This window comes from Sminthopsis crassicaudata, chromosome 3 (assembly GCF_048593235.1).
Source record: "Sminthopsis crassicaudata isolate SCR6 chromosome 3, ASM4859323v1, whole genome shotgun sequence".
Taxonomy (NCBI): domain Eukaryota; kingdom Metazoa; phylum Chordata; class Mammalia; order Dasyuromorphia; family Dasyuridae; genus Sminthopsis; species Sminthopsis crassicaudata.
Window position 1 is genome coordinate 441,122,473 of NC_133619.1, and position 12,698 is coordinate 441,135,170.

The 12,698-nt window shown below is 32.2% G+C and overlaps 1 protein-coding gene across 2 annotated transcripts in view; it reads right to left on the reverse strand.

Moving 5' to 3' along the window:
• Positions 1–5,044: 5,044 nt before the first annotated feature.
• DYNC1I2 (dynein cytoplasmic 1 intermediate chain 2) overlaps positions 5,045–12,698 on the reverse strand; it is a 62,336-nt gene continuing 54,682 nt past the window's right edge. For both annotated transcript variants that reach the window (XM_074303132.1, XM_074303130.1), the window contains 3 exons: positions 10,410–10,550; positions 8,172–8,297; positions 5,045–5,698 (listed from right to left, as the gene is read on the reverse strand). In XM_074303132.1, coding sequence (XP_074159233.1) covers positions 5,585–5,698; positions 8,172–8,297; positions 10,410–10,550 — 381 coding nt within the window. In that variant the 3' untranslated portion in view covers positions 5,045–5,584. The remainder of the gene's footprint in view (positions 5,699–8,171; positions 8,298–10,409; positions 10,551–12,698) is intronic.

Below are 12,698 nucleotides of genomic sequence, written 5' to 3' on the forward strand. Positions count from 1 at the left end.
TAACAATCATATGAAATTCCAAATTACTAAGAAGAGAAAAAAAAAATCAAAAAAATCTTTTTTACTTTGCATCTAACAAACTGTGAAAGATTTTAGAAAAAGACAACAACAATTAATGTTGGAGGGGCTGTGGAAATAGATATATTAATATATTATTGGGAAGCTGTGAATTAGTATAACCTTTTTGAGAAGCCATTTGTAATCATGCAAAGAAAGTAACTAAAATGTCCATATTATCTGACTCAAGAGATTCCATTATTAGGCATATATCTCAAAGGAGATTAAACACTAAGTCATTTATACCAGCACTATTTACAGTAGCAAAGAAATGGAAGCAAAATATATGTCTCTTTAGTGGACATGACTAGATAGTGTTACATTAATATAATGGAAAAATTTCATACTGTAAAAAATGATGACTTCAATAAATACAGCAAAGCAAAGAACATGTACTGATAGAAACTGAAGTAAATAGAGCCAAGGGGGAGGGGGGGAAACACATGACTACAACAATATTAATGAAAAGAACCACTACCACAAAACAATAAAAAATAAATGTTACAAAATTACAAAGAACCTGCTGAATCTCAAAGAAGATATATGATAAGATACCTGTCCCCAATTCCTTTAAAGAGTAAGTAATCTACAAGTGTAGAATATTGCATATATTTTTGAAATTTTTAAACATAATGATCAGTTTTGCTAATTTAAAAAATCTTTGTCTTGTCATATGGGGCAGCTCTCTGGGAAGGATACAAAGAGTATTTGTTAACAATGTAAACACAAAATATATTAATAAAATTTATTTTAAAAGATTATGGAAACTAGGACAGATGCAATACTAGAAAGGGCAATTATCTCAACTTTAAAAAAAACTAGGAGAGCCATTTACAAACTATAAGCCAATGAGCTTGACTGACTCCTAGGGAAATTCTAGAATGAATCATTAAAGAAATGGTTTGTGAACATCTAGATAGGTAGTAGAAATTACAAAGTAGTTACAAAGAGACAGAATGGTTATCATCAACAATAAATCATGCCAAAAAAAAAAAAAAGTCATGACTTAATTTCTTTTTATGGCAGGACTCCTAAACTAGTAAATGAAGAGAATGTTGTAGATATAGTTTACTTAGATCTTTAGCAAAGCTAGAGATTCAGAAAAGAAAGTAACATAATCAGACGAATTCAGAACTGATTTGTTGGCTGAACTCAAAGAGTGGTTGTTTATAGTTCAATTTTAACACAGCATGTTTCTAGTGGACTATCTCATGGATCTAGGTTTGATCCACTGACTCGAATATCATGCTCCTCAAATTTTTAAATGCATCAAGTTAGGAGGTAAAACACAGAATTAGAATCCAAAGACTCTTCACTGATTACAACTTCAGGCTTAATATAATAAGTAAAATTCAATAGGGGTAATAAGTCAAACATCTTGAATTGGGGTATGAGAAATTAACTCCATAATTATATGACAGGGAAGGGTGGTTAGATAGCATAATGAAAAAGAAGTAAAAGTAAATTAAATTAAAAGTAGACTGCAAAACTCAACACAAAGCAGTAATATGATTTTGTAGTTGAAAAAGTTAGTGTAGTCTTTGGTTGCATTAAGAAAGGCAGAATTTCCAGGCATAAGGAGGTAATAGTTTCACTATAGAAAAATTCACTGTTTTCTGCTCTCATCCATAGTACAGTGCTCAGTTCTGAACACCATGATTTTAGGACACTGAAAAACTAAAAGTTGTCTAGAGGACAACCAAGATGATGAAGAATCTTGAGTCTATGTCATGTGAAGATTACTTGAAGAAACTGGGGAGTTTTAGCCTGCTGAAGGCGAGGCACTGGTTGTATCATAATTGTTGTCTTCAAATTATCTCATCATGTGAAGGAAGGGTCGTACTTGTTTTGCCAAATCCTAAAAGGATCAAAGCAGAAGCAATGGATAGAGTTTCAAATAAGCAAATTTATGCTGGATGTCAAGAATAACTTTCTAGCAATTCGAATTTTGTGAAAATGGAATGGGCTACCTTGAGAGATGGTGGGTTTGCGTTCTTTGGGGGTCTTCTAAGGAATGGGTAACATATCCACCAGTATGTTATAATGGGGATTCTTTATGTGTTTGAGTTGGACTAGATGGCCAATGAGGTCTCTTCCAACTCTCAAATTAACTAGTTCTGTGAAGTTTTTCTTCTAAAACACCACTCTGGTAACTCACAAAACAGGAAAATGGATTCAGCCACAAAATCACACACCAAAAAATACTGTCTTTGTATCAACCACTAAAGAGCAACATATCACCTAATACTTTTTAAAAGCACCTTTTGAAAATTGAAGTGAAAAGGAAAAAGGATTTATTTGTATTATATATAGTCTTTTCTAAAAAAAGAATTGTTCTTTTATTCTTTTATTTTTTATATCTGAGCAAAGGTGGTACAAGGAATATACATCAGTTAATAAGATAGCTTTCCAAAGAAAAATTGTTCTCATGCCAATAAAAATGTGATCTTTCATACTAAAGACATTAGGGCTAAGTAGTGGCCTATTTTGCAACTCAACATTTGGTATTTTCTAAGATGAAAAAAGAAAAGACCAAAGAACTTTCAACCCACAGAGCATAGAGAAAGAACAACTTGCTAATTCTTTGAGCAAAAATGTTCAGGAAATTCCATATAAATAGGATAGTAATTATTTCAAAATGGTATTGCAAAATGGGCAAGTCTTCAAATAATAGGCAGACTTTTGCTTAAAGAAAAACTACCAAAAGGAATACATTTTGATTCTCCACTCAAAATGCATCTATAAAAAGAACTAAAGGGATAAATCAAGAAAAAAAGTTTATATTTCTAGATTAGAAAAGAATTCTCATTGCTGATACACAGCAAATTAATTAAAGTACCTGTAGATAGATGAGTTGAAATTCAGTTCTCAAAACATTCTAACTTAGCTTTTTCTAACTAGTCAAGTGATTGAAAGAAGACATTTTTTCTACTGTCTTACTTTTCACAGTGTTATTTTTAAAACTTCCTTTTGTGGTTATATTGATATTTTGATGTCTCAAAAAAAATAATCTAAAGGGACAAAAAAATCACAATCCAATAGTCCTGATTAGAAATTATAATTGGAAATAAACAGAAAGAATCTTAAGACAGTCTATCAGGAAAGAATTTCAGTTCATCTCCGACTTTAATTCATAAGAAATCAAGCTATTCTCCAATTGATAAATGGTCAAAGGATATGAACAGACAATTTTCAGATGATGAAATTGAAACTATTTCCACTCATATGAAAGAGTGTTCCAAATCACTATTGATCAGAGAAATGCAAATTAAGACAACTCTGAGATACCACTACACACCTGTCAGATTGGCTAAGATGACAGGAACTAATAACGATGAATATTGGAGGGGCTGTGGGAAAACTGGGACACTGATGCATTGTGGGTGGAGTTGTGAAAGAATCCGGCCATTCTGGGGAGCAATCTGGAATTATGCCCAAAAAGTTGTCAAAATGTGCATATCCTTTGACCCAGCAGTGCTACTGGGCTTATATCCCAAGGAAATACTGAAGAAGGGAAAGGGACCTGTATGTGCCAAAATGTGTGTGGCAGCCCTTTTTTGTAGTGGCTAGAAACTGGAAAATGAATGGATGCCCATCAATTGGAGAATGGTTGGGTAAATTACGGTATATGAATGTTATGGAATATTATAGTTCTGTAAGAAATGACCAACAGGAGGAATACAGAGAGGCTTGGAGAGACTTACATCAACTGATGTTAAGTGAAACGAGCAGAACTAGGAGATCATTATACACTTCAACAAAGATACTGTATGAGGATGTATTCTGATGGAAGTGGATATCTTGAACATTGAGAAGAGCTAATCCAATTCCAATTGATCAATGATGGACAGAATCAGCTGCACCCAGAAAAGGAACACTGGGAAATGAGTGTAAACTGTGAGCATTTTTTTTGTTTTTCTTCCCAGATTATTTTTACCTTCCAAATACAATTCTTCCTTTGCAACAACAACAACAAAATTCGGTTCTGCACATATATATTGTATCTAGGACATACTATAAGATATTTAATATATATGGGAATGCCTGCCATCTAGGGGAGGGGATGGAGGGAAGGAAGGGAAAAATTCAGAACAGAAGGGAGTACAAGGGATAATGTTGTAAAAAAAAAAATTCCTATGCATATATACTGTCAAAAAATATTATAATTATAAAATTAATAAAAAAAAATAAAATTTAAAAAAATTTTGCCTGGATAAAAACATGACAAGGTTAAATTCTCAATAATGAACATCTGACTTCTTTATCTGTTGTGTCTTCCATGATTTCTGCTAAAATTATTAAACTGATTCAAGTCTTACTTTCAGAAACTTACTTGTATAGCAAGACAACTATATGAATAAACATATATATTGTATTTAACATATTTAACACATATTGGATTACCTGCCATTTGGGGGAGGGGGTAGAGGGAAAAAGAGGAAAAATTGGAACAGAAGTTTTTGCAAGGGTCATTGTTGAAAAATTACCCATGCATATATCTTGTCAATAAAAAGCTATAATAATAATTTTAAAAAAGCAAAAAGAAAGAAAGAAAAGAAATTAGATAGATAGATACACCTCTAATCTATACTTAGCCATACAGAGATCTATCTAAAAATTAGGAGATACAATAGGTAATTTCATAAATAGCTTAGTATCTAGAGAAAGAGAGAGACAGAAAATGCAAGGGGGGAGGGGGAGGAAAAAGGGAGAGAGAGAGAGAGAAAGCACTAGATATAGTTATATCACAAACAAGTGGAAATATTACCAAGATTTGTCATATATGAAATATGTCCTGGTTAGAAGAAATACAACAAAAAAAGATGACGACTTTCATACTCCAAATATCAATGCATGATGTACTAGCAGAGAATACTCTGTAAAAGATTATGAAAGCAAATACTGGAACAGAATAGAAATAAAGAGAATGTGTAACAGTGATTGATAAATTGAAATTTTATGCAGTGACTCAAAATGAAAGTCTTGATTTGACGTAGACTGATTCTTTTATTTGTAAGCATAGCTATCACTACTTTAAAAAGCACAGCTATGAAAAAGGACAGAAAAAGATGAAACTTGAGTGGGTACATGCATTTTAATGGTTAACAGTAAACAATGTTCTTACATATTAGTGGTCACAGATTAACTTATCTTGTGTTTACCTAGAGAAGTGATTATTGAAAAATATGTGGAATTTATGCAATCTACCCCTTTCAGAAATAACTGTATACTGTTACAGATTGGAAAAAGTTCAAGATACTAACATAGCAAATATATGCCTGTGTAAGTATTCAGAAAAAAATTGCATATTGTAAAAGTAATTTGTATTAAAAATCACACAAATCCAATAACAATATGAATATAAAAAGTGACACTGCAAGAATTTTTTGCGTTAAAGAGCTTTGCGTGTTTTAGTCCATAGTTTAATCCACAAGATCACCTTTAATTCCCTTTAGACAGAAGCATGCTATGAGTTTTAATTTCTACTTAGAATAAGTCCCCAATCCACTACTAGCACAAAACCCATTTAAGCAGGTATGCGGGTGGCAGCTTCCTCCTCTGCGTCAGCTCGGTTTGCGTTAATTTCTGCTAGTGTTCGGCCAAAACGAGCCCATTCATCATTGCGGGGAACAGCGATTTGCTATTAAAAAAAAGAAAACGTTTTGTGTATGCTGAAAGAAATTAAGAGATCATCTTACCCACTATCATTTCTATTTGTTTTCAAATAGTTTTTCCACTAAAAAATAATCATTGGCCTGAATGGCCTTTCTATAATCACAGGGACCTATAACAATGACTTACAACATTTACAGGAAAAAAAAAGAATGGTGTTTGTGAAATGTGTTGTGACAGCGCCAGAAACGACTTCTCTATTATCACCATCAGCACAAGATACAATAATAATGATGCTTTGTAAATATAATGCCTACATAGCACTTTATGGATTTTCTTTAAAAAAAAAAAAAAAAAATCTACTTTATTCTCACAACATCCTGTTAGTACAGTAGTTCTTAAACAGTGATTCTACCATCACCGGGATTGATGAAGACAAGTCTTTTACACTATTAATATTTATAATAAAACTCTCTACATTTCTGTTTGAGGTATGAATTATTAAAGCAATATCATAAACTGACATTAATTCTACTGACTTTTTTCTAGTTACAGAAAAAAGTAGTCTCTGTATTAAAAATGTTTGAAACCTATAATATTATAAGGAGTAGGTTGTGACTCCTATTTGCTGCTACTACACAAATGTATCTGTCTCCAGAATAGCCTAATGTCTAAAGCAGCCTTTAGATAAAGTTGTTAATCTAAAATTATCTTTCCTCCAAAACTTCAGGGTGAAAGGCATAAAAAGATCTCAGAACCAGTCTTAAATCTACCAAAAGAAACCTAAGGATGAAACTCTGGGGCAGAACAATCCTAGAACATCTGGGCTACCCAAAAATATGAGATGGTTAAAATAACAAAGAAGCTGCGATACTAAATTTTTTGGTAGCAAAATGCAGGAAAGTCTCCTTATTGTCAGATTCGGCACTTGTAGTTCTAAAATACTTGATAGATCAACTTATTTTCTCTAACTTCTGATGATTAAACTTTGTATGGTACAGAGTCAATAGTAAAGGTAGAGGATATGTAAGCCACATTCATTAAAGAATGCTAATTCCGTGTGTTTTACTCCTTAGAAGTTTAGCAATTAGGTAATTAGGATTAAAATGCTTGCTAGGAAGATTGTCTATTGATCATTTATATAGCATTAATTATCTTAATGAGATCAAGTCTTAGCTGAAGTCAGCCTCAGTGAAAATGAATTGTAATATGAGGAGTAGTTTAGGAAGGTAAAAGAAGGAAGAAGGAAAGGAAGAAAAGGAAAGAAAGGGGAAGAATGGACATTGTGGAGAGGAATGCTAGTTTTATTTTATGGCTCACAACATTTAGTGACTCAAATTAGTAAGAAAGACAAGATTAAAATCTAGATCTTTTGACAACCTTGAATATTGGTTTAAATTTTATTTATCAGATTATACTATTTTTTTAATGAAAGAAATATGATACTAATATAAATCTTTTCCCTACCAATTCTGTTAAATTCAGACATGGAATAATTATAGACCTAAAAAAGGAGACAGAACGTCTTATTCACTAAATTTTGCCAGCATTGTTCTACCTTTCCAAATTTGAATGCCAATCGTGATGATTTGAAAATCTCTAGTTTCTTAATTCAGTTCATACAATCACTAAATAATAATGCTAGCATTTTGGATTATTACTGAGATAATCAAACAGAAAAAAATTCTGGTTGGACCATTGCCTGGTGTGATTGAAACCAATAACAGAGCAAAAGAGCATCTCTGTTATGTTACTAAAATCTAGATCTTTTGACAACCTTGAATATTGGTTTAAATTTTATTTATCAGATTATACTATTTTTTTAATGAAAGAAATATGATACTAATATAAATCTTTTCCCTACCAATTCTGTTAAATTCAGACATGGAATAATTATAGACCTAAAAAAGGAGACAGAATGTCTTATTCACTAAATTTTGCCAGCATTGTTCTACCTTTCCAAATTTGAATGCCAATCGTGATGATTTGAAAATCTCTAGTTTCTTAATTCAGTTCATACAATCACTAAATAATAATGCTAACATTTTGGATTATTACTGAGATAATCAAACAGAAAAAAATTCTGGTTGGACCATTGCCTGGTGTGATTGAAACCAATAACAGAGCAAAAGAGCATCTCTGTTATGTTACTATCAACACAGTTCTAGCCTTTTATAAATCTTTCTAGTACTGCAGTACATTTAGTTATTAGAAATAAAATACATTATCAAAGAATCCTTTTAAATCTTATGGGCAGGGGGAGTGGTGGGGTGGCAATAATGTCACATTATCTATTTTTAAAAGAAAATGCAAGTAAGTCCAGAATGAGCCAGTTGGGGGGAAACTTCACTCTGACCAGTTAGTTTAGTCTCTGAACCACATCCAGTTTTGTAAAGAGCAAATCACCACCATGATGCCAGAATCATGTTCACAAAGATTTTTTGCTATACTGCCTGAAAGCCAAGTCCTTGTGTTAGAATTGTGAAGAATGAACCACATACCTCTCCCACGTCATATATAACTATCTGTCCTTCAGAATCGCCTACAGCAATCTCTCTCCCAGAATGTGTCCATCTCACACGATTAAGAGCAGGATTACCCTCCACAGAAATGCTTGCAGTTGGCACCTGAATTCATTTAAAATACAGTGCATTGTTAAAAGTTTCATCAGGATTTCTATAAAGATGTAAAATAGTATAACTCTTCTTTCCTCTAGTCTGGCTAGTTTTGGAAAACAAACATTAAAATACATATAGAATTTTTCCAGCATTTGTTCCTTTCAAGATATACTAGTTTATGAATGAAATTATAACCAATCCTTGAGAGTAGTTTGAGAAAACCATTTAAATCTTTATACAGAAAATTCTTCTATAACCTAAAACCTGACTTTAAAGGAAATATCTTCTTTTAAGATCAAAGAATTGTTCCCCCTCTTTTCAAATTTCTTAAAGAAAATATTACAATTTAAAAACAGATAATCAAAATTCCTTTTAGGAAGACCATGGTTTAATTCTAAACTACAAATGTACCTTTGTGGTTTGCATCTCTGTTACCTATAACCTACAGTTCCTATAAATCACTAGGCCAGGCTTCCAGTGGTATTCCATTTTGTTCCACAGAGGGGTCAATGAATTAACTAAAGCAATGGGACATGCTGCTATCATGACAAATGACACCAAAACAGTGACAATCAATGAGAATAACAAAACTTCTTCCCTTCTAATCACTGCCTTATTCTATCTGCACATGACAACAAGGGACTTTTTCACCAAACTATGAAAAATCCTTGATTTCCTCAAAAATCTTCTTGTATTAAAAATAGTACTTAAAACAGGAATCTAATGACAAACAAAATGCAAATATTTATAGTTTTCTTCCAAACGTGATGTTTAAATAAACAAAATTAGTGTTACTTCTCTAAATTTGATTGTACTATATAATATAAATAAATGACCTACATTTTAAAATGATTCCGAAAATTTCCAAAGCTGTCTAAAGATGCTAAGGATACAGTGTTAAGATTATTCTAAGAAACTTAAAAAAAAGTAAGTAACTCAAAATATTTGAGCCTCAGCTTTCTCATCTTAAGGGGGGGAAAAAAGATGAAAAAACAGGGGTTTTGACAAGATCATCTAAAAAAGGTCCTCTCCAGTCCCGAATCTAGAAAACTATGATACAATTATAAGCAATGGTTTATACTCCTCTGTTAAATACTACTTTCTAACTTTCATAGTATAGAAAGTGCTTGATAAGTCATAAAATGTTCCATAAATGGATTATTATTATAATCACCATGTATAATTCTCTATATCATTAGAGATTATTAGAATCCTCAAGTTATTCTCCTCTTGCCTATGAATAACCCCTAGCTCTGGGGAAGGAAAAACAATTAAACTTAAAAGGCCCAGAAATTAAATCACTAGTCATAAAGAGAAGACCTCAGAATAGGTGAGAACATGAAAGGGATTGGGCTATGTACAAACTTTGTACAGTACAAAAACAGTGTAAAAAGCTTTGTTTTTGGTGGCAGTGCTAACATTTGGTGGCAGTACTCATGCTATAACATCATTACATTATTGTATAGTGATATATTTTTAAGAAAATCATAAGCTTTTCTTCAGCTGATAAACTACATATGGCTATAATTTGAGAGGAAAAAAAGAAAAGGAAATCACATTTAGGGTTAGATTTCCTGGTAAATTCTAGCATATAAATTAGGAGTTTTGGTGATTTTTTTTTTCTTTTCATTTCGAGATAAAAATAATACTGTTTTCAATTACTTATTAAAAATATATCTCAGTCAAAGACAAATAAAGCCTAGCTAGTAGTTTATGAATAATACACAATTTTAATAGAAAGGCTAAAAGCTACTTTTGAAACTCAGAATTAAGGTTAACATATATCAGCTATTGGCAACTATCAAACTTCTGTGTTCCTAATGTAAAGTACCCCAGTTGCCTTGTGAATGGAGACTTTGCCAGGGCATTAGAGACATGATAGTCTTTTAGAGAAATCAAAGGAAAGTCCCCAGTGTTCTTGGCCAACATTACTCCTTCTCTCAGTTCTTCACAGCAGGCACTTTTTTATTTAGTGTACGAAGCTTATTTGGCTTCTTTGTGATGAAACTGCAATCACAAAGCCCCTTTTACATTCCTTGGGATGAAGGGAATTTCACAAATTATTCAATAAATCTCCAATTTTCTGTTTTCCAGTGCAATTTTTATCATTTTGTTGCTCACCTCTGTGTCATTGTTGAGATTCCATAGATCCAGTCTCCCCATGCCATCCACACAAGCAAACAGGGCAGGGTGGGTGGGCGACCACATCACATCATAAACATAATCTGAATTGTCTTCAAATGAGTATAAAGGTTTGTTATTCTGAAATGGAAGAGTTGATTTTAGCAAGACAAAAAATATTCATCAAGAAGCTGTGAAAATATTTTATAGGATCAAAAATAATATTAAAAAAAATACAATTCTTATGTTTAATGCTGCCATAATCGTGGCTATGGATTAAGAGTAAGATTATAAGGCTCTGGATTACTTTTTAAAATCTACTGAAGTCCTTCTGATGCCTCATCACAGAGAAGAAGTGACCATGGATTCCTGATGGCTATGCCAATAAAGCAGAAACTCTAAGCCAATTTTACCAAGTTGGAGAGAATCTGAGTTTGGATTTGTGAGACTAATGTCTGCTCTCTAAAGACCAGAGCAGATAAGTTCAAAGAAGTTTATGATCAGGAGATTGAATATAGGGTAGTGAACCTTTAACCTTCTGAACTTTTTTTCATAACCTTCATGAATCATAACCTTCTGAACTTTTTTTTGTATTCTTTTTATATTTTTAATATTTCATCAATTTTTTAAAAATATTTTTTTAATATTTCATCAATTTTTTTAATGCTCAACTCTCATTATTTATGAATCCCCCCCTCCAATATAAGTGAACCCCTTTCTTGTGACCAAAGTATATTCAAGCTAAACAAATCGGTTTATTGGCTATATCTATATGTCTTTTTTTTTTTTTTTATACCTCTAATCATCATTTTTCTGCCAAAAGGTAGGAAGCAAACTCTATAATCAGTTTTTCTGGAGTCCTGATTGCTCACTACATTGAGCAGAGCTCCAAAGTCTCTCAAAGTTGTTTTACAAAACATCTCAGCTTTCTCAGACTGTGTCATTTCTACTACATAATAATATTCTATTACATTTATCTCACGATAATCCCACTATATCATATGCTACTTTTTGGAGATAAATTAAGATTTCATAAATGACTTACAGATAACCTTAGGTGAATAAAAGTGCATTGAAATATAGTATAATTAGAATGGAAAGAACAATGGACTGAATTAGGACCCCTGTGTTTTAAAGTATTACAATTGCCACTTTTTGGCTTTATCACCTTAGACAGGCAGCTTAATCTTCTGGGACTCAGTTTCCTCATTTATAAAACTAGGGGAGCCAAACTAAGTGATCTATATGGTCCTTTATGACCCAGTAAAATTCATTTCGAAAATTAGTTTAGGATTAGCCAGAGTTTTTACTAGATACCTTTCACATGCTCAGTATTACATTACAGTAAATAGAATGGAAGATACTGAAATGAGACATTGCTCTTGTCTTCAGGTAACTTATAATTTAGATGACAGATAAGACTAACATGTGAAACAGCAATAAACAACATGAGGCTGTATATTACTAATGATAAAATGACAGGTAGGGGTTAGGGAACTAACATGACTATAAGCATTATAAATTCAGAGGAGTTAGTGAACTTCAGGAATCAGAATATTGTATGGAAACCAAGTGAGTTTTTTTTTTTTTTAAACAAAATCAACTGCCTAAATAAAGGAAAAGGAAGAGGTAGGTAGATGAAAGTCCATATTTAAAAAAAAAAAAAAAAAAAAAAAAATATATATATATATATATATATATATATATATATATATATATATATATATGTGATATGGTTAGAGAACTTTAAGCTCAATGAATTAACAGTATGATGGTGGTAGCCAGTTGGTTTAATATGGGCATAATTCCAAAACAATGGAGATGCCAGTATCATGGTTAAATGCTATTTGGAGTACTGCATTTAGTTCTGTGTGCTACATTTTAGAAAGGAAATCAACAAATGGTGATTCTAAAGGGCAACTAGTCAGTAAGTTTTATAGACCATGTCATATGAGCATCAGTTAAAAGAATCAGAATTGCTTAGCCTGAAGAGGACATGACATAAAGAGAGACATTATAGATGTCTTTATGTATTTGAAGGGTTATGACATAAAAGGAGGAACAAAGTTATTCTGTTTAATCCCAGATAGTAGAAGTAGGATCAAAAGGTAGAAGTGGGGCACATTTTTGTTTCATGGACTTTGGACAAATCGTTTAACCTCAGTGGCCTGTAACTGTAAAATGAAGATATTAGACTAAATGATTTTTAAGGAAACAAATTAAATTTCATTTCAGGGAAGCACAAAAGAATGCTTGGCTTGGAATAAGGAGAGGCTTGGTTGGAATCCA